Below are 26,685 nucleotides of genomic sequence, written 5' to 3'. Positions count from 1 at the left end.
CTATCTGCCTCTTTATCGCTCGAATATGCGTGACAGAGATGTTAGATAACGAAATTTCGATTTTCATCTTGTTTCGCGATAGACCCTCAAATTGTGGTATTTTTTTATTTTTATTTATTAACACAAATTACACAAAGTATATACATTGCCCTGGCAACCTGGGGCCTGGGGGCCATGGCGCCCCCTACGCAGAGTTTCGCGTAATATTACCAATTACAATCGTTTTCAGATTGACCTGTTCAAGCTACCACCGATCTCCGTGGTCCCCTGCCTCACGCCGAGCTGCACTTGCCCGTTGAAGAAATAAATAAAACAAACATATACAAAATATTAATTTATTATAGTTCTGTCATGTCTAGAGAGCTATGGCACTGCTGCTGTGACTAGACACTTGGTGGTCCTGTTAGTAATATTAGTAGGGTTTTTCGGTATTCGGTTCGGTAATACCAGTGCTTAAAACCTTATTACAATGCATTTAATTAAGGCATAGTTGGTATTTTATTCTGCGTAAATTGGTTGAACTAAACTTTACTTTTATTGGTATGTTAGTAAAAATTGTTGTCAATGTAATAAGTGCGGTCACCGTGCTACCGAAGTACCCACTTTGTTCGTTGCGTGTCGATTACAAGACTAAATTAAAATAGCTTACTAAAATAAATCTTTGGTCATATTGAGTGTAGTTTCTTTACGCTGCGTCAATTATCGAGGGATTTCGAGTTCGCATTGAAATTTGAACTTTATCTTGTTGGAATAAGGTTTTTAATTTAACAAACCATTTTAACCCTTAAATGCATGATTTTTTCTTTTTGCCGGAAATTAATATATGTCTTACATACTTGTTTACTGATTCTAGGAAAAATAAAAATATAAATTAAAACATCGATTTTCACTGCTTAACCAGTATTAGAATTTACATAGGGTAAATAATAATTTATGTAAATTTATACAATTATTGGTAAAAGATATAAAAAATCTTACTACCATTAGAAATTTATACTATTTGTAATATACCTATAATAAAGATTTTAAATATAAATAATTACAAACCCCAAAAAACCGCCTAAATTACATACTAAAAATCATAAAATTTTCCCAATTTTCCGCCATTTCGTGTTAAAAGAAATGTAATTTTTTTTAAACATAAATACTGCGCAAATTTCAATAAAACGACGGAAAGCGTATTAATTTACGATCATAATAATTATACAGGACCAAATAGATTTTACCTAATTATGCATAAAATTATATGTTTTTTGTTGTGTACATACATACATCACTATGCATTCAAGGGTTAAAACAGAATTATTAACATGATTATAATTTCTGGTATTAAATTGATCCATGATACTTTTGCCACTACAAAATGGACATTATCTCTTTATGATAAGGTCTTCTGAATGCAACGTGAACTTTTGGTCCCTCAAATACGCCAATACTGTAACAGGTTTGTGCCATCGGAAAGATAAAGGCAAATGCACACTGACAGTTTAACATGCGTACAGTCAACAACAAAAGTACACTTTTAGAGAGCATTTTATTCGACTTGCAAATGTGTCTTATTGACAATTATAAACGTGAACCAATTTTTTTACAAGACGCGTGACTTTTACTGCTGACCGTACATATACAAACAGCAACCATTTTCTAGAAAGTCTTGAGCATTATTTTTATGTTTAAATATTAATTTAAATTGATCAGTATTCACTAGATTTTCTAGAAAGGTTTAACAAATGTAGTGGAATTTGCCTTAAGTTAAATTTCTAGGTACACAGCTTTCGTAATACTTTCGTTGGCTTTGGCTTACAAAATATTGTCTATAGTTAAAAAAATAAATTATTATTAGCGAACAACTATTATCTAGATATCATAGTTCATTTCAAATATACCTGCACAAAAGGTCATTGATAATTCATACAATTGGAAAAATAATAAGAAAGATAAGATAATAAGATAACTATCTTATCTTATCTTAATTGGAAAAATAACTTAAATACATAGTTTTATAGATAATACTGGAAGCACAGTCGGCAATAGAAATACATGAAGTACTGAAAATATTTTCTTTCGCTTTTTTCGCTGTTTTTGATGCTGACTGTACTACAAAACTGAAAATATGTGACGTTTTCAACCAAAAGGTACCACATTGTCGCTATATGGAAATGGCGCCTTATTGATAAGCGACAATAAGTACCCTTTTGGTTGAAAATGGCACATATAAAGTCAATTATCGTTTATGAAAATCCGGTTAAAAGATTGTAGCTTTTAACTCGTTCCATTGACGCGATAAACTAACAAAAACTAAACCTTATTCACGTGAGTTAAGGTATTCTATCAATCAGTTAGTCATAAAATATGTTCGTTAATAACAATTCACTCGGACCTGCAAATAACGCCACTATGTCGTTCGTAATAGAGCTCTAGATCGTTCGGTCGAGTCAGTCGCTAACTTATACTAACTTGTACTTTCGTGTGTCCGAAATCTAAAAATTATAATGCAATTGCTATTTTAACGAATACACCTATAACCAAACGGAGTAGCCATTAACCGACGTTTTCCTCTGTCGAAACTATGACCAATGGTCATACACATTGTATGGACTAACGTTTATCTGACACGGCTATTTTTACGTCACGTCAGGCGTGGCTCACTCCGCGAATTCGTCGCGTCGCTATAAGTACATGCGACCCACACCAATTTTGGTGTCTAGCCATAGTGGTTGCCGCGCACCGCTACGGAACGGCCTGCTCAGCGCCACCTAGCGGTCATATCTGTCGTGATAGACGCGTTTTGTTAGAGAGTGAACCTTCTGTACCAACTACTATTATTTATTGTGGTTACGTATACATTTGACGCGCCCCTCCCCCGCAAAAATTGTCAGAAAATTACAGACAAAGCGTCTCCATTTGGTTATATCCTCCAAATGAATACAGGAAGAAATTTGGTCATTGCTATCTAATTCTACTTAAGTGTTTTGATACTAAAAATAATTCTAATTCTAAAGAAAGTTTATAAAGAACACAAGCTAACTCTGAATAGATATGCCTTATGTGTGTGAGAGAGACGAGTATATTTGTGATGATAGAGATACAAGAGGTCAATGACCAAATGTATTCCTGTAAACTGGACTTCAAGACTGGTATGTCAGTAAATAATGAACTTTAAGTGCATCGAGCAAGGCTGTTTTTGCAACGACGTGCAATGCTTAAATACCAGTCTATATTGTGTTTTAATTAAATCTTAGCACATTAAATTATGTAAGAAATGTCATTAATATAATATGTCATCTACAATTGTTTAAAATTTGAATCAAAAATAGTGTATGTAAAGAATTATTCTAAAGTCCATAGTTATAGACACAAAATATCATAGCGAAATTTATAATGACATTATTTTATCGTCATTTTTGAACGCTTTGATAATTTCAAATCTAACTGTACTAAGGCAAGGTAGGACGACAAGGTTTCCGATATTAAATATTACATACAATCCACTCTCATACATACATACAAAAAAAAAACAAATAGGCGGAGTGGCAACAACCGAAACATGGAACGATTTCCAACGCTTATCTAATTTAAACATAAATTAAGTAACACAAATAAAACTAATTCAATTTGGCACTATTCTAATACTTACGTCTATTTCTGGCCAATCATATGGAAATGCATTGGGATTCATTTATAAATAAAATGCAACATTAGAACCTTCAAATGCCGACATATCATTCACATCAAATATAAGGCCCAGCAATAATCAGATAAAGATTGTTTTTTATGTAAGAGGCAATTTAAATAAGCAGGTGGTACACAATACTGTCGGCCATGAACACTAAAGGTTGCAATAGCGCTACCGGCTTTTAAGATGGGAGTGCGCTATTTTCTTGAAAGTTATAAAATCGCACTTTATCTACACGACCGAAAATAAAGTAGGAATAGCAGAAACAACTTTCGTATCAATAGGCAAGATAGGAGTCAATTCGTGATAAGTACAATATGTCAGCATATAAGATTCCGCACCAGTCATACATCATAAAATATGAAAATAAATTACTTCTACCATTCATGAACTTATCTAAAACAATAGCCAGTTTACAAAATATAAACCAAAATATTTGGTTAATCAAGTCTAAATTAAAAGTGAAACTAACTTCAAAAGACATTTTGCTAACTGGCTAGATAATATATTTTGGCTGTTTAGATAATTTCACGATGCGAACGAACCTGCCCCGACACAACTGGTCACGTGACTCTTTTTTTGAAATATTCGCGACCAATGCTAGATTTCGTTTGAGCCAAGTCTGCCCGCCAAGTTATGGCGCGGCCACGCTAAGTTCGCACAGAATTAGCGTAAACTCCAGTACGTTCGCTGGACTGTTCGCCGTGTGTTGTGACGCTCGGTGTTGTGACGTCACGTCTTGGCGATGTGACGTGACGCTCGGCGTCATCAAGGCACGTCTCGGGAGGCGTCCACGGCGTGGTGGAGGCGGCGGCTCACGAGGCCCAGCTTGTCCCGGTAGGCCGAGGTGCCGCCAAGGGGAGTACTAAAATAGAAATAAAATTTAAAGAACCTCCTACACTACTCCTCCTATAATGCCAAAAATACATCATTTTGAATAAGAGCTGATATTTTTCTATGGATTTCTATCATCATCATCATCTTCTTCCTTGCCGCATCCGGCAATGGCGACCCCATTAACAATTCTGGTCCGGATTATGAAATGCCCTAATGTGGCTCGCAAAACCAAACTTTGTCTTAAAGATGCGGTCACGGGATGCGCAAAGGAGTTGTCCAGTCGAGTTGCGGATTTCTATCAAACATAGTACAGAACCACCGCAAGAAAACTAGTTTTCACGTAAAAAAATTGCATCGAAATCGGTCTTTCCGTTAAATACCTACGATGCAACAGATAGACAGACAGACATTGGTGTCAAACTTAAACCACCCCTCTTTTTGCGTCGGGAGTCAAAAAAATAAAGATATGTGCCATTTTCAATCAAACTGGTACTTATTGTCGGTTGTCAATAAGGCGCTATTTCCATATAGCATTAATTTGAAATCGACCTTATCGACAAGCGACAATGTGGTACCTTTTGGTTGAAAACGTCACATATAGAATACATGTACGTGCATAAATACAATTAATGCAATAAAACAGGGGCGTATTTACCCTAGGGCCAAGGGGGCCATGGCCCGGGGCGGCAGGCTGCGGGGGGCGGCGCAGGCCGCCGCTGGCTTTCAGTTTCGGGTGCGCCGGTGGCGCCCGAATAATTTGTTTTTTTTTGTGGTGTTACTGACTGGACATAATTTAATTTAAAATAAGCAACTATTCGTTGTCTATTGCCAGTAGTCACATTACAATTTTTACAGCGCGTTTGTGCCCCTTTCCCTTCTACGTTCTACCTATATACCCACGTCGGATTGTCGTCGAGTTCTCATGATGTCGCCTTTTTTTCGAACCTGACTTGGGCACTATTGCACGAGGCCAATTAGAGCGATAGGACTGTGTGGGGGATGGTAGCCTGGGGAAAATCCAGGACCCTTCAGCATTACACGAGACGGTTTTGCTACGCTGGAATACTCCTAAAGAGTTTTCGCTCCAGCGCAAATCGGTTGAGCGGTCTCAACCTGATCTGAGGGTGTAGGGAATCGAGCTAATGGGAGTTTTATCGCTGGTTCACTACAACCTAGCCTAGCCGAGAAGACTGCAGCAAGAAACTCAGCTGAGTTCTCATGATGTCGCCCTGTGACGTCGCTCTTCACATCGCCCTAAGGCCGCGCGCTTCCGTTAATGCTTTTTAATGCTGCATGCTTGACGTCGGCATAAACGCCGTGAGCGACGACTATAGAAGCCGGCCAATAAAAATTATGGCGGACTTTTTAGTCCGGCATAATTAGTTAGTTAGTTTTTTTTAGGTTGCGAGCCCTGAAAAGCTTAAAAGTCGCACCTTCCAGGCGACCCGAAGCATTCCAGCATTTCCAGCAAGTCGCGCCATTGCTTTAATTTGAGCGAACGCCAAAGGTCGAGTAGCAGGTAGCAGGAGAGCCGAGATCACATTGGTTCCAAGCTCCAAGCCAATTCCAAGCTCTCCCCTCCTCCAGCTCGGTCTTCGACCTTGCATTGAACCTCTTTATGTGGAGCTCGGCCTTTTGGTGTCACTTTAACGTGGTCATTTTTCCAATCCCAAACATAGATTTTTCCCACCTCGACCTTTGGCTTTGCGCGGAAGACGATGCGCGGGAAGCTCAGCTCCACTAAAGCCCTTTAAGTCTCTTGGGCCCGCAGAAAACTTTAATCATATTCGTAGCCTTCAGCCTCCCTTAGACATGACCAATGCTTTAAGCTCTGTTCTTCTGCAGTTCGGCCTTATGCCTCACAGGGCAGCACACCACAATCAGACGCTCCGGGCCTCCGGCCTTATGCAGAGCTCGGCCGTCGGCCTCGCTCACAATTGGCTATAGGTTCGATATCAAGCTCTGCAGAAAGGCACTGCGAAAAAAATATGTTTTCGTGTTTACTTCATGGGTCATGAGGGGCGGCAGAGGCCTAATGGCCCGGGGCGCCAAATATTTAAATACGCCTCTGCAATAAAAAATATGATTAAAAAAAAAACCGGAGTACAGATAGCTCACCTTAGCTCGAAGGAGTCGTCATGTTGTGAGTTGGAGCTGTAGGACCGACGGATGAAGTCACCCACTGGAACAGAACAAAAATTATAAGCTTCCGTCGTTTTTATTTACCATCACCAAAGATAGATATAACTCCGTAATAGATGGATACAGTCTAAGAAAAAAACGTGCCTCGAAAATCAAGAAAATTTGATTCTCGTTCAGAGGGCGCTACTAGTTTTGGCCAACTGTCGTATAGATGGCGTTGACGGTTTCGTTTTTGTTATTTAACAATTTTAACGCATATCAGTGACAGAACATGGGTCAAAATCATAAAAATAATTAATACAAATAAAAAAAATCATTTATCCATATTTAAATACATTTTATCGTATTTTTATAAATCTTCATTTTTAGTTTTAAAGTGTGTCGACAGATGGCAGTGAATTTACTGGGGTTACAAAATTTACTATGACACTACCGCTCTAGTATAAGTTACTCTATGCCATCACTCATAAATAGTTAAATCCTTTTAGTCGAAACCCCCATAGTTTGTCACCAGACAGACTTCAACTAGGGGTGCGAATCTCCTCGCTTCGGCTCGGCTCAGCGTTGTTCCGAGTAATTATTAGTATTGGCACAATTTGACGTCCCTTTGCGTGCACAACCACAGATATTGACTTGAATTTTGACAACCCTAAATAGCCGAAAGGGATAGTGCCGTATATTAGAAAGGGACAGCATGATTCGACCCTAAACCGCTGTCAAACTTCAATTTTGTAGATAAAGATAAAGATAAAAGACATTTATTCGTGACGATCACAACACAAGTACGAACATGTACAGACAACAACAGCAAGAAAAGAAGAGATCATCGTGTGCATCACGAAATGGACCCAACTCAGCATAATGGTAGCTATAAAGCCAGCGCTGGTCTTCCGTAGGGCCCATTCGGTGATGCCACGACAGATAACACACAAAGATACATATTAAAACATTACAAAGAATACCTAATTATATACAAACATATTAACCAAACCAAAAAGAAATACACGAAGAGCACAAACAAAAATAAAAAAACAAGTATACGAGAAAAAAAAAGAAAAACATTCAAGAAACAAACAAACAAATCCATAGACAATTAATAATTATGAATGCGACCATACCATCTGTCAAAAACCAGCTTGCAGCTGCTAGCGCCAGCGGCTACTGGCAAAACTAAAACTGCCTGCAACTGCAAGCACGGTATAACCTCAACTAAATGGTATTTTCGCAACATAAGATGTAGGAAGTTTCCTTTCTGTACGGTAGTACTATTATTTATTCTGTGCTTCAACCTGGGTGTTTTAGACAAAGAAAATATTTTTAAAACTAAAGGATATATAAAGATTTGGTCTCCAGTTGACGCCGTATGTGCAGCGTCATGTTATATGGAAATGTTGTAGTTCCGCCATATAATGTGATGTGAACGTGACGCTGTGCGCAGCATACGCCGTTAACCGGAGACCATAATAAACTACAACTAATATTACAAGCGGAACTCCTTTTCTAATTTCACTTAAGAATAAGAATAAGAATTGTTCACTTAAGAATAAGATTAAGAAAACGAGTTGTAGAGCGAAATCGGGTTTTGTCGCCCTTCGCTGAAGCTTTTTACCCAAAAGCAAAACGAACCGTATTTTGGGCCCGCGTCACACTCGCCTTATTTTTTTTTTTTTTTTCATTTGCTTTTTTGGCGCCCCCTTGCCATCCGGCGCCCAGAGCGGCCGCTCTACCCTAGATCCGGCCCTGCCCATGTCACTAAAATAGTTAAACTTACGCTGCGGTGTAGCGGGCGACTGCAGCGTCCGGTCGTGGTCGAGGACCCTCCGCGCCAGCGTGTCGCGCGCGCGGGGCCGGGGGCCGGGCCGGGGCCGCGAGGCCGGCGCGCCGTCCGTGGACCTCGCGGACGACCTGCATTAACATTAATACTATATTACGAGTACATACCTAGTAAGTAGGCAGTAAAGTAACTAATGTCTCAGATCACGTAATCAAATAGTTAACGAATCCGAGTATATTATATAACTATCAAAGTTGTTTGAGATGAGTTGTGAGAGATGTTTTATCACATATGAATAAAATGTCCATTCACTTGCAGCCGAACGGTTACCACACAAGCGCCACATAAACACTTGTGTGATTATTATTATTTTTTATACCACGTCGGCAATCAAGCATACGGCCCGCCTGCTGGTAAGCAGTTACCGTAGCCTATGGACGCCTGCAACACCGGAGATATTACACGCGCGTTGCCGACCCTTTAAAAACCTGTACACTCCTTTTTTGAAGAACCCCATACTGTGATAATCTGATAATGATAAACACCTAATAGTTCAGTTTATAAATGGGAATTTGCAAGTTAGAACCACACTTGTACCAGGCGTGACTCGCTCCGCGATTTCGTCGCCCCGCTACAAGTACATGCGGCCGCCCCCAGTTCTGAGGTCTAGCCATAATAATTGCCGCGCACCGCTACGCTACGGTTCGCGCATGCGCCACCTAGCGGTCATATCTGTCGTAATAGACGCATTTTGTTAGAGAGTGAATCTTCTGTAAGAATATTATTTATTCTGTGCTTGTATCAACAAGTTCACAGTCCCAATAAATAAGTAAGTAAGTAAATATTTTTTATTGCACCAAAATTATACATTTTACATACATGTAAAACTACAAAGAAATATTTAAAGAAAAAATAGAACCAGGTAACAACAGGCGGTCTTATCGCTAAAAAGCGATCTCTTCCAGACAACCTTTGGGTAGCAGGAAATGTAGAACTCATACAAACGTCAACAGGTAGTGTAGTGTAGCTAAATATGGAGACTATTAAACACAAACACACATACTACAATAAGGCCTAGTTTCCCCTTTGGAGATCGGATAGCAACAATAATACTCACGGAGTATTATCGGTGCGCGGGCGCAGGATAGCGGTGGCAGACAACGCGCGGAGCTGCGCGCGCCGCCGCACCAGGAAACTCATTCGCAGCACCACGATCACGCACGTAGCCACGCATCTGAAAACAACCAGTCATTAAAGGGAATGGAAACACTGCCAATCTGGCATTGCCAACGATGGTACTTAAAATTTGCAAGGCGGGTAGTAGTTTTTTATTTATTTTTGCGAAAACGACTAGCATTTTTTTTCCTAAATTGCTCCGAAATGGGAATCTACAATTTTCCGAAAACCCTCATAATTTAAACATTGTGAATTAAAACTATGAGGAAGGTTTGTGCTTTAAAAAACCTTCGGACTGTAAATGTAATGCAAAGATTAGGACTATTCATATTTATTTATTCATTATCTTAATTTTAATAATAAACATTGCGTTTCAATTTCTAATATGCCTTTGTCTCTCGTATCTAATCTATATTCCAAAGGAATCTGGAAGAGCCCTATTAACAGTTAGCTTTTATTGGCCGTCCCATTATTTCCCGGTAGAATTTTACGGTTTATCTCGCCTCGTCTAGGTCCGTTAGGTGCTTGTTACATGCTTGGAGAACGTCACCTGGACCTGGACAACAACTTGACCTGGACAACAACAACAAACACCTAGGCTAGATATAAACAACGCTTCCTCTTCATGTTAGGGGCTATGGCTCCAAAGCCTAATATGTAGGTATCACTGCGACCATCCCTGATCTATCGTGATCGCCACCTACTACAACTCGATTCAATCCTGCAACTTAAAACAGCTGCATCTTTTTGATCTCGAGACTTTAACTCCTCCTAACACTTACTTCTGTTCTGTTCTGTGTTGTGTCCGTCTGTCTTTGGTGTCGGAGGCCAAGATCCACTTCGGGTCGTCGCGCCACAGCAGTAAGTAACACTTACTTGAATCTCTTTTTGCCGGTGCTCCGCTCAGGTGTGCGCGTTAACCGTAGGCTACGTTCCAGTTCGTTGTATCCGGCCACAACTCGCTGTAGATATCGCTTTTGCCATACGAGGGCCTTGCGGCAGCTTTCCAGCTTCAGGCAGCGGTTGTGGAGGTAGCGGATCTGGTGACAAATAGGTTGGTTATGTTTAATAACCAAGGCCATAAAAAATAAGGAAAATCGTGCAGAATGGAGAACCTTGGTGCACAAAATAACGACCTCATGTGGTCGCGACGCGACACTCAGCCATGAGGAACCGAGGAAGAAGAAGAAGGCATAAAAAAAGAACCGTCTAAGCTAACTCTGCACCAATCTTGACGGGCTTGACGTAACAGTGTGGAAGTGCAAATACATTTTCATAGGAATTTGACATTGATGGTAACGCTCATACCAAGCAAGCGGGGTAGAGGAAAACCCAGACGCAGCTTTTTAGATCAAGTGAAAAAAAGTAGGGGTCGTGTCGTATCATAAAGTCAAAGAGCTGGCGCAGGATAGGGAAAGCTGGAAGATACTCCACCGACAAGAGAATAACTCTTAAGTTAATGATGTGATGATGGTAACGCTTCCACACTTTGTCACTGCAAAATCTGTGCAAAGCCAGCTTGGTCCGAATCTAATGAACATTGTGTCTTCTGCTGTATCAAGTCTGTCTCAAGGAGAACTAAAGGCACATGGTATGTAGGCGTTACAAGAATATGACTAGAAAATTAGGAACAATAAAAAGGCTTTTGACGATTGAAAACTATATATTTATCTTATTCCAACGTCGTACCAAATTGTCCTAGGTACAGGTCAATTAGCTACTAAACAAAAGTATTAAAAGAAATCAGTTAATCCAATTCAATACATTTATTTCATGTTACCAAGACACATTTTAAGAACAGTTAATAAAGAACGACCTGTATTCATGAGCTTTCACTTTCGTCCATTAGATAATGACACTAAATTAAATCAACCTATTCGCAAGAACGTCTGGATTAAAATTTTCGTTTGAAAAATTAAAAATAGAATGTCGTTTTGACAAACGTTTATTTATATGTCACGGTCACTGGTGTGACTGTTTTTATACATTTTTATTTATTTATATTTTATTTGCAAAGTGCATAAAACTGTAAAGATGAAGGAATAGCAGGAATGGAGATGGATCCTATAACCGAGTCACCCAAGCTCCCCAATATGGTGTAAGTATCACACAAAAATTCAATGTTCAATATCTCGCGGAAAATTCTTACGTTGGTGGTTATATTTAACACACCTTCGAAGTATATAAAATGGTCAAGTTATATAGATATTGATAAAAACACACAGCCTACTATTGCCGGCAGGACTTTGAAATTTAAAACACATGTTGGAGAAGTGCAGTAAGAAAGATTTCTTTTAAATTCAATCCCTAAGCGCACATCCTTGTCACTACAATGGGGTAGAATTTTTAACGAGTTCTACGCAGTCGATGGCAGATTTATACCAACAAATCCGCGGAGCAACAATATTCATTGTAGCTTTTGGATCGGCAAAATTATTGGTTCTCAAAGTCAAAAATTTGCAATTTGCATTTTAAAATTAAAATTATGTAATGTGTCTATTGCCTGAATAAAGAAAACATTCATTCATTCAAAGGCGCCTGACTAGAACACATGCTATTCATTCCCAAAATGATAAAGATTGGAAACATAATATTGTATATTTGTTTCCATCAGCTCAAAACAGCTAAAAAGGTTTCAAACGTTTTGGCACAAGGGTAGTTGGGACTCGGTGAAATACGTTTTTCGTCTTCGGCTGAAGTTAAGCAAAAAAGGCCGTTAAGAATTAATAGCTGCAAGACGGAACCGCGGGTAATTCTATGTTTTGTCCCCAATTACGTTAAACGCAGCTCACGTTATGACAGAATACAAGCTACTTTGCTCTATTGTTTGCAAGTTGCGGATGTGGGTTTATCGTCTCAAATATGAATATAATTAGAAAAACTCGTAGTTTTGTCGTCCTATTCAGGCTTTAGTTTCACTTGGAATAGTTGGATAATAACTGGATTACAGAACATAGAACCAAAGATAGATATAACTCCGTAATAGATGGATACAGTCTAAGGAAAAAACGTGCCTCGAAAATCACGAAAATTTGATTCTCGATCAGATGGCGCCACTAGTTTTGGCCTACACTCGTATAGAGGGCGTTGACTGTTTCGTTTGTTATTTATAATTTTAACGCATACCAGTTACCAGTGAAAGAACATGGGTTAAAATCATATAAAAATAATTAATGCAAATAAAAAAATCATTTATCCATATTTAAATACATTTTATCGTATTTTTATAAATATTTATTTTTAGTTTTAAAGTGTGTCGACAGATGGCAGTGAATTTACTGGGGTTACAAAATTTACTATGACAGTACCGCTCTAGTATAAGTTACTCTATGATAGAACTAATCGATCTTAGATATGTCTCAATGGATTGTTGATGTTGATAATATTTTTGTTTCGCAGTATGTGCGGGGACCACCCCTCGTTCACCAAGACGGAGCTGAACGCCAAGGAGACTGATGAGAAGGAGCAACCCATCCCGCTCTCGTTCGCCAAGCTCTCTTCTACGGTAACCCGTTTTCTGTTCTACTTTGTACGTAAATCTCGAGTCAGATGGCCCTTCTTCATCATGATATTTACGTAAAGACTTTGACAGTGATAAAATATTAGCGTCTCTGTTAGTTGCAAATGCATTTACTAGCAAACGCAAAAAGATGCTGACAGCATTTTGTTTTGACCGATGTATGGCGGCCGGCGCCAGCGTTGAGCTTGCACGCGTGCGTTCCGTGGGCCTCGGGTAAGTCTTTTCCTTTTCGAACAAAATGTGAGCCAGATGAGGCATTGATATGTTTTGCACTGTAAAATATTTGACTCTTCTAAATTAGGCAGTTCACGGCTTTAGTAAAACTTTTATGTTTGTATTTGCAGTCCGCTCGCTCCCTGCGGACCTCGCCTCGCCGGGGGCGCAAGTCCGGGCACGCTCTGGACGTAACGCGCCGCGTTTCTCGCGATAGACTGCTCGACCCGCAGGGCCACAGCGGCGCTCTCGTGACAGGTATACTATTTAAATAATACATCTTCCTCATCTCACTTCAGTAGCTATATGCCTTGCTGAGTAAGTGCTAGGAGACTGGATGAGCTGGTCTTAAGTCAACTGAACTAGCCTCGCTTGGCTTGGTGGCTTTGCCGCAATGCTCAAAAAAACTCCGGTCGCGGCAAATAGGCACGTCCAGTGAAAAAGCGTAGTTTTTCTAATTTGCTCGCGATATAGACGAGAGAGGTTGTCACAATTCCTAGATAGATTCGAACATGTTTATGTTACCTATGTACACGGCACGCCACGCCACGCACGACTAAGAAATGTAGTCTAATCACAGTGGACATAAGTACAATCGCCTGGTCAAGACAACATCTCTCTGTTTTGTCTAAGTAGTTTGATTTAGAAGTTGCATACATCACTCGCTTGCCCTTGTCCCATTCACTTGGGGTCGGCGCAGCATGTCTTTTTCTTCCATACCTCTCTGTCACCCGTCATCTCATCATTCACTTGCGCTAGTTTCATATCATCTTTCACACAGTCCATCCACCTTTTCCTCGGTTTACCTCTCCACGTACCTCCCTCCACATTCATTCTTAATACCTTTCTCGTCACATGACTCATCCCTCCGCATCACATGCCCGTACCATGCTAGGCGATTTGCCCTTACTTTTTCTGTTATGGGTGAATTTAGAAGTTGCATACGCAATAGTAAAACAATGTTTATTTTGCAGCGGCCCTGGGAACCTTTCGCTGGCCGCCGTACCTGCTGACGGTGTGGGTGATAGTGCTGGTGCTAACACACGCGCTGCATTGCCTCGTCAGCTGCCTCGGGCGTGTGTTGCCTCGCCTCAGGTATATTCATTACTTTACTAGCACACACCTAGCTTCGATTAGGTTTGCAGCGGCCCTGCGAACCTTCCGTTGGCCTCCGTACCTGCTGACGGTGTGGGTGATAGTGCTGGTGCTAACACACGCGCTGCATTGCCTCGTCAGCTGCCTCGAGCGTGTGTTGCCTCGCCTCAGGTATATTCATTACTTTACTAGCACACACCTAGCTTCTATAGGTTTGCAGCGGCCCTGCGAACCTTCCGTTGGCCTCCGTACCTGCTGACGGTGAGGGTGATAGTGCTGGTGCTAACACACGCGCTGCATTGCCTCGTCAGCTGCCTCGAGCGTGTGTTGCCTCGCCTCAGGTATATTCATTACTTTACTAGCACACACCTAGCTTCTATAGGTTTGCAGCGGCCCTGAGAACCTTTCGCTGGCCTCCGTACCTGCTGACGGTGTGGGTGATAGTGCTCGTGCTAACACGCACTGCATTGCCTCGTCAGCTGCCTCGAGCGTGTGTTGCCTCGCCTCAGGTATATTCATTACTTTACTAGCACACACCTAGCTTCGATTAGGTTTGCAGCGGCCCTAGGAACCTTCCGTTGGCCGCCGTACCTGCTGACGGTGAGGGTGATAGTGCTGGTGCTAACACGCACTGCATTGCCTCGTCAGCTGCCTCGAGCGTGTGTTGCCTCGCCTCAGGTATATTCATTACTAGCACACACCTAGCTTCGATTAGGTTTGCAGCGGCCCTAGGAACCTTCCGTTGGCCGCCGTACCTGCTGACGGTGTGGGTGATAGTGCTGGTGCTAACACACGCGCTGCATTGCCTCGTCAGCTGCCTCGAGCGTGTGTTGCCTCGCCTCAGGTATATTCATTACTTTACTAGCACACACCTAGCTTCTATAGGTTTGCAGCGGCCCTGAGAACCTTTCGCTGGCCTCCGTACCTGCTGACGGTGTGGGTGATAGTGCTGGTGCTAACACGCACTGCATTGCCTCGTCAGCTGCCTCGAGCGTGTGTTGCCTCGCCTCAGGTATATTCATTACTTTACTAGCACACACCTAGCTTCGATTAGGTTTGCAGCGGCCCTAGGAACCTTCCGTTGGCCGCCGTACCTGCTGACGGTGTTGGTGATAGTGCTGGTGGTAACACACGCGCTGCATTGCCTCGTCAGCTGCCTCGCGTGTTGCCTCGCCTTAGGTATATTTATTACTTTACTAACGTAATCCTAGCTTAAACTGTTGCCATTTTAATTATTTGGTAGATCCAGCAATGTTCTGTGAATTGTCTTTTAACTATATGTTGTTGATTGCTTTTTCGCGATAAGACCGCTTGTTGTCCGCCTCTATTTTTTTTGATGTTACAGTAGAGTATTCTGTTCTATTTTAGAGTCATCATTCGTGCAACAATGTACCTATTCTTCTTTTGCGTCATAAAAGTGAAACGGTGCAGCATAGGAGTAACATAATTAGAGATGCAACGGATAGTTGTTTGACCGGATACCGGATGTTCGGCCTGATTATCGGCGGCACTATACCTACATTTCGGTTTTTCATTATTTATTTATTTATTTAAGTAATTACAACAACAATATCTAACTAATTTACAAAGTATCGTTAAACCCGTAGGGTTTGTGTCGATTGTGCGCATCGTGTTTCGCGCGGACTCATTTCTAGGTTCGAAATGAGTGCTCGTGCAAGTGAGTGGAATGTTTAAATACTTTAAATTGTTTTAAAATAATAAACGAGTACGATTATGACCGTGACTGTTTCTTAAATCCAATTTGTTTACTCCGAAATCAAGCAATGTTACTATCCGGTATCCGGCCGGATAGTAAGTCACTATCCGGCATCCGGCCGGATATTAAAATAAGGGCCGCATAGGTAGGACACTGGATAGTAACCGAATATCCAGTGCATCTCTAAACATAATCATCAGGACCGCAGACTTCCGCAAGCAGATGCCTTGCGACGCGCGTTTACGTCTTAATTTGATACCTTGAGACCAGAAAAGTTAACTTTTTATGATATTTCCAGAAACCTATGCGAGCACCTCCGCTCATGCACGGAGCACCAGTGGCACTCGAGCGCCACCAACCGCCTGTGCCCGGCCGCGCTCGCTGCGCTCACCGCGGCGCTCTACGCTTTATACTGCAGCCTCTACGTGTTGCACGCGGTCGCCGTGTGGTCCGTGGAGCCGCTGACGGACGAGAAGGACGGTTCGGTGGAGACCAAGGTCACGGATTACGATGAGAGCGATGTTTAGCTTGAAATAGCTCTTATTGAGACGAAATAAAGGCTATAAAAGTTTTTTTGGTTTCACTTAGAGAGTCTTATTCGCATTAGCGTTAATGCAAAGCAAATATATTAATAATAAGTAGGTAATTAGTTATTTACTCTATTTTTGTATGATATAGGAGGCAAACAAGCAGACGATTCGCCTGATGAGTTCAGTGGCGTAACTAGGGGGGGGGGGGGGGGGGGCAGAGGGGGCAAGCGCCCCGGGCGCCATCCAAGGGGGGGCGCCAAAATGGGCAAAAGGCAGCAGCAGGGAAACTTTTGTCAGTCGTCAGGGGGCGCAAATTTGGTGACTGCCCCGGGCGCCATATCCTCTAGCTACGCCCCTGGTCATGAGTTAACGTCGCCCATGAACCCCTGCAAAACCATAGGGGTTGCAAGTGCGTTGCCAGCCTTTATGATAGGAGTATCCCCTCGTATGCGGCCTGTCAGATTTGATAATTGAAAAGTGACCTTGACTTTATAAAACAACAGATTTAAATTCCCATGCAGGGATCCGTGGGGTACAGATGTAGTGTATAATTGTTTTCCATCGTATTTTCTCGGAAACGTTCGTATTTATCATGCTATTCAGTCAACCTCAGCACTTCCTGGACTGACACTGACTGAAATAGCATAACACGTTCGTGCGTTTCACATCACAAACAAATTATGCACTACATCTGTATGAGAGTATAAGAACATGTTGAGAGTGAACATACTAATGATTTTTCCTGAGATAGTGTAAATTTATTAAATATATTAATAACGGATCACTCACGTGTAAACAAGACCAAGTGCGGGTAGTTCGAAAAACTCGCGCGCCTAGAACATGTTGATGTCAACTTTAGCCAGTCTTCTCCGAGACCACGGGGACAACGCCGTCCTCGAAACGTCGGAGGTAAATTTAAAACTTATTTTACGCTATTAAGTCCCGTCGTTGTAAATAATAAGGGGTCACTCACGTATTTTAAGTCGAAAAACGCTCGACATGTTTCACTCCTTACCGAGGAGTGTCATCCGGAGGAGTGAAACATGTCGAGCGTTTTTCGACTTAAAATACGTGAGTGACCCGTTATTAATATATTTAATGTGACTGTGTCTCACGGAAGTTTTGTTATTAAAATAGTGTAAAATGCGCCTGACATTTCGAGTTACTAGTGTAGTCTAATATTGTTGTAGATCATAACTATTTATAACATATTGAAAACAAACAATGGAAAGTAAATAAAGGAATTATTTATTTGAATATTAAACTATAATTAGTAACTAAACATAACAGGAACCAACTTCGGCAATCAACATTTATTTTATTGTTAAAGTTCATTTTTGGAACGATAAACCAATCATTCATTTTTAAACGTAATCTAAGCGTTTCCATTTTGCCGACGGATTTACTAAAATAATAAAATCACCCTAAAATAAAATCAACTAAATTATTAGGGTCTTTCAGCGTTTACTATCGGAGACGTAATCCAGAAACAAACATCCTTTATCCCCTTGAGTCCTACGGACGCGAAAAAAAACGACATTTTTTGGCTAGCAAATTTACTGACACTAGACTGGAAATTTTAAAACGAACACGGGACTTAATCGCGACGTTTGTGGTCACAGGCAGACTGACCTGCCTGTAAACACGAACGTAACGTCACGTTCGAAACGTCAGGCCATAAATAAACGTAAGTTTGTACGCGATTAAGTCGCGTGTTAGTTTTAAAATTATGAGTGAAAATCATGTTAGTTTAAATCAGCATACTAGACTGAAAGTTCTAACAGACATTCTTAAAACTTAAAAAGTTGATAATACATTTATACCAGACACCTAAAAACATTATGATACCTAAAAAGTAGTCCTCTAACCTACAAAACAAACTTTTCAACATTCCAACGTATAGTTACGTAACGGTTTGCTGCAGACACCAGCAAGCTACTCGTATCCCCAAGCGTACCATCCAACTCACGCCTACGTCTTCAGCTCTCTATACGAAAGAAATAGATGGTCCTACAATAGGTAATATTACTGCAATGTTCTGCCACCAGGGTGCAGCACAAGCCTTTTTAGTAAATCAGAGTAACTCATGGAGACTATATAAAGGCGCCAAATCTCTATGTATGAAAAGTGTCCATCAAAAAACAGTAATTAGGCGGCGCCATCATACACCAAAATACTACCAAAAACAACCTACGTAATTTGGTCGGGTTATTTGTTGGTTCATGTTATACTCATGTCCCAGAGCCTAACTAGCGCCACCGGAGAGATTAGGAACTATTATTTAAAGCTGAACTTACTTTTGCAACAATTCTGCCATAAGAGATTGGCATCCTTTCTATACCATCCATAGAGTAACTGATACATGCTTTATTTTATTTCATTGTTTTAGGTTGTAAGTTTTAGTATTTTGCACTGTATTTTTTGTTTTTTTTTTTTTTTGTAAATTGTAAAAATTGGGTTTCTTGCCTGCCAAATAAATTTATTATTATTATTATTATTATTATTATTATTTAGCAGGTTTTTGACAAGTTTTCAGAGATAATAAAATATGACATTGATGCATCAAGGCGGTTTGTTTACAGAGGACCTACCTGGAAACACGAATCCGAAATTTCGCTATCTGCCTCTTTATCGCTCGAATATGCAAGAGTGACAGATGTTAGATAACGAAATTTACACACATCCACCAACACCCATCTAGTTCAGTTATCCAAAATACATGTACGATGTTTGTTCGTTTGTTTTTTTTTTTTTATAAACTGATCGGCGATTGGCCCTAGTCACACCTGATGGAAAGTGAAGACAGGGCCTAAGATGGAGCTCACCGGTTCAGTAACAGCCTATTCACTCTTGTTTCGTCGTAGATAGTATATGTGTTACGTCTCCTCTGTCACTATCAACGTCGTGACACAGATGGCGTTAGTATTTCCAACATCGCGCTTACGGAGTTCTGAACGTCAGTTACTATAAATACAATTGATCAATTATCTTTGGACTGCGGTCCCCAGGCACAACACCCGCCTGGAGAGAGTACTCTCTATTATTGCTTTATACGTTCCTGGGCCTTTTCTAAAATATTATTCACAACGACGGGACTTAATTGTGTAAAATAAGTTTTAAATTCGAAAAACTCGCGCGGCTAGAAGATTTTGATGTCAACTTTAGCCAGTCTTCTCCGAGACCACGGGGACAACGCCGTCCTCGAAACGTCGGAGGTAATTTTATAACTTATTTTACGTGATTAAGTCCCGCCGTTGTAAATAATAATGAGTAAAAATCGTGAATAAATCAGTGTTTTCTAAAATAAATATCGAAAACCCGATTCTCACAGATCCGGGTCTCACAGGTTTGGGTTTTTTTTCAACTCAGAATCACTAGCATATTGTCCTGATGATAAAAAAAAAATCCAAAAAAAATTATGAAAATTGTACATTCCACTACGTCACACACATACAAGTGAAATTTTTTCACATTAAAACGTGAGGTAATTTTGGGACATCTTTTTTTAATGGCAGGATAGAGAATCCTGTAGATTCGGAGTAGATTGAGCCCCGGAATGTCCAGATTTGAAAGAATCAGGTTTTCAATATTTATTTTCGAAAACGCCCTCCTACACATTGAGGTAATGTATACACTAGCGGCGGCCTCTCGAAGAAAATGTTTCCGCACCTCAATGAAGTGCATGCACTTTATTGCTACTGGCTAGCTGCGCTTATTCTTTAGCTTAATGACAGACGTCAAACGCAAAAAATGGCGGACATCTCGCGGACACAATTTGTTCTCGACAGCTTGTCTATACATAATATAATTGAAGGCATGTTTACAAAAACAACATAAGTACACTAGACATGAATTTACAGGAAACGAAAAAAACTAAATGTCTTCTTATATATTAGTTATTGGACATAAACATTGTATAGGTGATTTTAGTAAGTGGCCAATAGTTCCGAAATATACGATTACACATTTCAAAGACCAGTATTTTTGGAAAAATATTGAAAAATAAGTTCGTCACTTATGCCGTTTTTGTAAAATTTTGTTAGTTATGTTCTTTTTGTAAGAAAATAAAACAATTTTCTATAGAAATTATGTTTTGTATTCTATCAGAGGTACATATTTATCTTACTTAACTAGTGGATTTATTTTAATCCTCACATTGGGGTCATTTTTGGACACTATATTTTGCTCTTACGTGTAGATCCTGCTCAGACGAATGCTATGATACCAAAAACTCAAATCCGCAAAAAAATGTTAGTTATGTTGTTTTTGTAAACATGCCTTCAATTATGTGAGTGCTCCTACAAGATGCAACGGGATTGTACTTACAGCTTGATCTTTTTCTTCAGTGCCCTTGTTGGTCGCCCGCAGCTCGTCCTGCAGCGCGTGCACGCGCGACGATAATTCTTGTCTCGCGTCGCGCAGTGCGGACAACTCCGGACTCGTCACTAACACTCGAAGATTGGTTATTTCGCGAGCCAACTCCGTTTTGTGGGATTCGATTTCCGTCTGAAACAACGTATTTAATTAGAGTTTTGAATGATTCACGGTTAGTTTCATTAGACTTATATTGACCGGGATATAGACCGTGATTACCTTACGCGCAAGAATGAGGGTAGATCGAGCGCTGTCTACACAACTTTGACACCCACCCGCTATCTTCAGTCACCCGTGAACATGATGCATGTAACTGCGTCGAAATATCGGGAGCTCATAAATAATACAAAAGGTAATCACGGTCTATATCCCGGTCACTATAAGTCTAACGTATTTAATTATTTAGGGTTTCTATTGTTTGACATAATTATTGAAAGTCATAATGTAAATGTCATATTATCATTAGTCATAATTTGGTTTTTCTCAAACCTATCTATAGGATTTCTAACCTATCTATAGGATAACCCAAAGAAAATCCTGAAAAGGTAACGGTTTCAGAATTATGACTAATGATAATATGACAATCATTACATTATGACTTTCAATGATTATGTCAAACAAAGGGACCCCAATTATTTATTTGCATGACAAATATTAGCTAGAGAGTATGGTCCACATTGATAACTGACAGTTCGTCAAATTTATTTACTAGTTATTATATTACAAAGCCGAGTGCCCAAAAAGGAAGTACACGAGCCCATTGGGTGAAGAACGTAACTATTAATTTGTAAATTTGTAAAGCGACCATGAATTGTAATATGCCATACGACTAAATAAATATTACAAAGACATAAGGTCCGCCTATTCTTAGTGAAACCATAGAGTAACTTATACTAGAGCGGTACTGTCATAGTAAATTTTGTAACCCCAGTAAATTCACTGCCATCTGTCGACACACTTTAAAACTAAAATTGAAGATTTGTAAAAATACGATAAAATGTATTTAAATATAGATAAATGATTTTTTTTATTTGCATTAATTATTTTGATGATTTTGACCCATGTTCTTTCACTGATATGCGTTAAAATTGTTAAATAACAAACGAAACCGTCAACGCCATCTATACGACTGTAGGCCAAAACTAGTAGCGCCCTCTGAACGAGAATCAAATTTTCTTGATTTTCGAGGCACGTTTTTTCCTTAGACTGTATCCATCTATTACGGAGTTATATCTATCTTTGGTGAAACGTTGATAAATAGCAAAGTAAATGCTGCGTTACCAAGGCATCATTGAGAGGTCTCTGCCTCTGCGCTTGCGTCGCCAGTTTCTGTTCCAGCTCTGCGATGGCGCCGCTCTGGATGTTCAGCAGCTCCTTAGCTCGGAGTAATTCCACGCCAGCGTCATGCTTAAGTCTGTTAATAAAAATCAAAATATCAAATCACGGCTCGTACCAATGATTTTTTCGGAACTTATGTACGAAATATCATTTGATATTTACCAGTCGCTTTTCGGTGAAGGAAAACATCGTGAGGAAACCGAACTAATCCCAACAAGGCCTAGTTTTTCCCCTCTGGGTTGGAAGGTCAGATGGCAGTCGCTTTCGTAAAAACTAGTGCCAACGCCAATTCTTGGGATTAGTCGCCAAGCGGACCCCAGGCTCCCATGAGCCGTGGCAAAATGCCGGGACAACGCGAGGAAGATGATGATGTATATCAAACCATGCCCCCTTATTAATAAAACCTAGCAAACCTTAAATGTCAAAATGTCAGATAGGGACAAACGAGTGTCAACGACTTGTTAGATTTGACCCTCTGTAAAGTACTTTGACTGGGGTCAATCCTTATAATCTATTTTCTCCGAAACTACTGGACTAATTAAGTTGAAATATGCTACACATACGTAAGTTTGTGACCCAAAGACGGACATGAACTGTAAACAAATTAATTTTAAATATGGGGGCCACTTTTGGGGAGTAAATGAGAAAAAAAAAAAAAGTTTTTAAAACTATATCGTGTTACATATCAAATGAAAGAGCTCATTATGAGAAACTCGAATATATTTTTTTGTAATTTTAAAATGAACAGTTTAGAAGTTATTTAAGAAAATAGTCAAAAATGACCATTCCCCCCCTTTATCTCCGAAAGTACTGGGTCGAAATTTTCAAAAAAAATAAATACATAATAGCTCTTTACCTATAGATCACAGGGAAACCTATTAGAAACGTATAGCATGAGTTGGAATTAATTACTTAGTTTTTGATTAGACTCCTATGGATTTTTTAAACATCTCACGTTTTACATAAAAAATAGGTACTACCTACATTGTTAGCAAACCTCTGACAGTTGCCAACCAGTCGCCGAGGCGGATCGCAATAATTCGCCTTCTATACATTTACTATGAAACTGCGTCTATTGATGAAGAGCCGCGGCGCATCGAATCGAATTTACCATTCATAGTAAATGTATAGAAGGTGAATTATTGCGATTCGATTCGATTCGCCTCGGCGAGTCTAGTGGACGCCAGCCTTAAGATTTACCTTCTGAGCTCGGCCAGTTCTGTTCTTAACGCATGGCACTGTTCTGTCTTGGCGTCTATCTCCTTCTGGTGTCGCGCGCGGCTGTGGTCGCGCGCGACGAGCGCGTCGCCCGCGCGGACGCGCTCCACTTCTAGTTTGGACTTGAGGAGGGAGATCTCGCCAAGGAGCCTTTCTGAATTCTCCTGCTGCAAAAAAAAATATTTTATTTTGTGGAAACAATTGCTTCATATGTCAGAAACGCGCATGTGACACCCTTCATATAGCAACATCCATACCCTACGAAAACCGCTTAGCGTTGCTTGTTAGTCTCCATAGGCTACGGTGGCCAAAATTGAGAAAAAAACTGTTTTAAAATTGAATTTAGCTTGAGCAGGTACCAGGGCCTCATGAGTTACGAGGAGGTGTCGTTGACCAACCCGCCGGGGGCGCCGGGCAGGCGGCCGGGGCGCGCACGAGTATGAAGGTATCGCGGGCTGCGGCAGCTCGCGTATCTTAGCTGTATACTTTTGGTTTGGTGTACCTATATGATTCTACTAGTTGAAAGTGTTATTTTTTTGTCTCGTAGAAAAAGTATTGTATACAATAGTGATATAATTAAGCTTTTCAATCTCGTACCTTACTTAAGCAACTCAGCAAGCTTCGTTGCTAAACACGATGCTCGACTGAAAAGCTCTCTATTATATCACGATTGTATAAAATACTATTACATTTCGCACGATATACAGGTACGCCCCGCTTAATATTTCTAACTAATAAAGAGGGAGAAATCGAGACATATCTCTCGTGTGAAATGTCGCGCGAGTGACTAAAAATGCATGAATTAAACTGTAAAATTAGTTTGATGTCAAGACAGATCTCTTCTTCAGAACGTGATTCTGCTTTTTTGGCTTCAAAAAGTCTTGTCGTGTCACGTACTTCTATGAAAATTGTAATTAAAATGTTGCCATTTTGAGATACAACTAAATTATGTTACCTCTGCCTGAAGCAGTTTAGCATTAGGCTCATCCTGCCCCGAGGGCATGAGTTGGCGTTCGAGCGTAGCGAGGCGTGCTTTGTGCTGCATCTCACGCTGTTGCAGCTCCAGCTCGGATTGCATCGCGCTTTCTAGACGCTTCTTTAGGATCTGGATCATGTTTGAATCTTGGTTCTGAAAATAAAGATTAAAAAAATACGTTTTACTGACAATAGACTAAAAGAAACTAAAAGAGATTCACATTCAGATTATTTATTGGTAAAAAGAATACAATCTTTACACGTCATATTTCTAAATGATTCAAGATTAGACTTAAATGTACGATAGATTTATTTGTTCAAGTTAATAATCATAGAATAATGTTATAAATTAATAATTAATCATGGTGATTATTAATCATGACATTGTAATGTAACATATCTGATCTTTGACGAAAAACAATGTAAAATAACATCTGAATGGTGATGTTGTACTGTATTGTATTGCAGTATTTGATTAAAATTTTAGCTGGTTTAGCTGCTTGGCTAGCACAATTAATAATTAATTAATGTGCATACGTCATTTTTGAGTTTTTAGGTACACATTAGGTCAAATCTAAACGGATGAATCCTGAACGAAAATGTAGAAGGATTACATGCTATATTCGAGTTTTATTGATTGGAAATGTTAGTTTTAATCCTGCCCAAAATATATTGCATTTTTTAATTTGAGAGAAAATGGAATCATCTTACATTTTTAATCAGTTATATGCGTTAGAGCTGAAGTTATGGTATAATTTCTCGAGATACGGTTAAAAGCTTTGATAACGCGATATACCCACCCTCAAAAAAAGTTACGCCATTTACTGCCCCGAGATATTGCTAGCGGGCCTAACATTTAAATCGTCACTGGGTAACAAGTATGTAAGTGTGTGAGCTACGCATGACAAGATAGGCAATACAATAGCAACCATCATATCTGTACAGCAATCAAAGCGTGGACAAGACTTGAAGAGGAAGAGTGGAAGACCCCTCCAAAAATGGATAGCTACCATAAACAAGGACATGAAAGATGCAAATGTCACATCTGAGACAACCCGGGACAGAGCGTCCTGGCGAAGGACTAGGAGAGCTGACCCCAAATGAGGATAAGGCGGAGAGAGAGAATGAAAGTGTGGACAAACCTGCAAAGTCTCCGCGCTTTCCTTATGTGTGAGCAGTAACAACTGTAACCGTCCGCAGTTGTCCTTCTCTGCCTGCAGACGTAGTTTGGCCGCCTGCCAGTCCTGGACTAGCTTGTCACGTATTCTGAAACAATGCGTTTTATTCAGAAATCAGACATTTTTGGCAAGCAAATACTGAGGGAAGAAGCTAGAAAGAAAGTTTTATTTATAAAAAAACGCTAGTTCTGAAACTCATTAATTATTATGTATAAAATGTGCAAAATTCAAGAAAAACTCGGTCAACAAAATGGCGTTGTACGGCGATAATATGTTCTGTGGTAACTGAACATATAGAACTGAACTGAACTGAATTGTCAAACGTCTTTTGGTAAACTGAGTTACCGCATACGTATTACGTCATCTGTTAAACTCGAAGCAGGAAATTGACTTATATACAGCGAGAGCCGCCATTTTATTCGTTAATCACATAAACGTGTCGAGTGAAGGGAGCTTGATGATCTAATAGAAGTGGTCTCACCTGTTGAGTTCCGTGATGAGAGCGTCCTTATCCTTCAGCCTCGCTTCCAGATTATTGACTTGCATGACCAGCTTATCGTTCTCAGACTTGAGACGGTTCATGCGGTCTGAGGATGTCGAGTGAAGGGAGCTTGATGATCTAAAAGAAGTGGTCTCACCTGTTGAGTTCCGTGATGAGAGCGTCCTTATCCTTCAGCCTCGCTTCCAGATTATTGACTTGCATGACCAGCTTATCGTTCTCAGACTTGAGACGGTTCATGCGGTCTGAGGATGTCGAGTGAAGGGAGCTTGATGATCTAAAAGAAGTGGTCTCACCTGTTGAGTTCCGTGATGAGAGCGTCCTTATCCTTCAGCCTCGCTTCCAGATTATTGACTTGCATGACCAGCTTATCGTTCTCAGACTTGAGACGGTTCATGCGGTCTGAGGATGTCGAGTGAAGGG

The 26,685-nt window shown here is 40.3% G+C and overlaps 3 protein-coding genes across 3 annotated transcripts in view; 2 read left to right on the top strand and 1 right to left on the bottom strand.

Moving 5' to 3' along the window:
- The window catches only part of LOC134746879 (trichohyalin-like), a 34,917-nt gene extending 34,552 nt beyond the window's left edge, over window positions 1-365 (top strand). The window contains exon 15 of the mRNA XM_063681454.1: window positions 230-365. Within this exon, the coding sequence (XP_063537524.1) occupies window positions 230-307 (78 nt within the window). The 3' untranslated portion in view covers window positions 308-365. The remainder of the gene's footprint in view (window positions 1-229) is intronic.
- On the bottom strand, window positions 322-26,385 carry LOC134746483 (pericentrin-like). The gene is made up of 11 exons (XM_063680886.1): window positions 26,245-26,385; window positions 25,728-25,851; window positions 24,566-24,739; window positions 23,593-23,777; window positions 22,336-22,468; window positions 21,007-21,186; window positions 10,482-10,645; window positions 9,547-9,663; window positions 8,427-8,560; window positions 6,632-6,695; window positions 322-4,541 (listed from the first exon to the last, which is right to left on the bottom strand). The coding sequence occupies exons 1-11, from the start codon at window positions 26,343-26,345 to the stop codon at window positions 4,445-4,447; spliced, it is 1,473 nt and encodes a 490-aa protein (XP_063536956.1). The 5' UTR covers window positions 26,346-26,385; the 3' UTR covers window positions 322-4,444.
- LOC134746507 (uncharacterized) lies at window positions 11,573-16,719 on the top strand. Its single transcript, XM_063680918.1, has 5 exons — window positions 11,573-11,703; window positions 13,005-13,110; window positions 13,470-13,596; window positions 14,313-14,433; window positions 16,449-16,719. The coding sequence occupies exons 1-5, from the start codon at window positions 11,657-11,659 to the stop codon at window positions 16,675-16,677; spliced, it is 630 nt and encodes a 209-aa protein (XP_063536988.1). The 5' UTR covers window positions 11,573-11,656; the 3' UTR covers window positions 16,678-16,719.
- Window positions 26,386-26,685: the final 300 nt, after the last annotated feature.

The sequence above is a fragment of the Cydia strobilella genome, chromosome 13 (assembly GCF_947568885.1).
Source record: "Cydia strobilella chromosome 13, ilCydStro3.1, whole genome shotgun sequence".
Taxonomy (NCBI): Eukaryota; Metazoa; Arthropoda; class Insecta; order Lepidoptera; family Tortricidae; genus Cydia; species Cydia strobilella.
The sequence above is the reverse complement of the archived record's forward strand: the minus strand, read 5'-3'. Positions and strand labels throughout refer to the sequence as shown.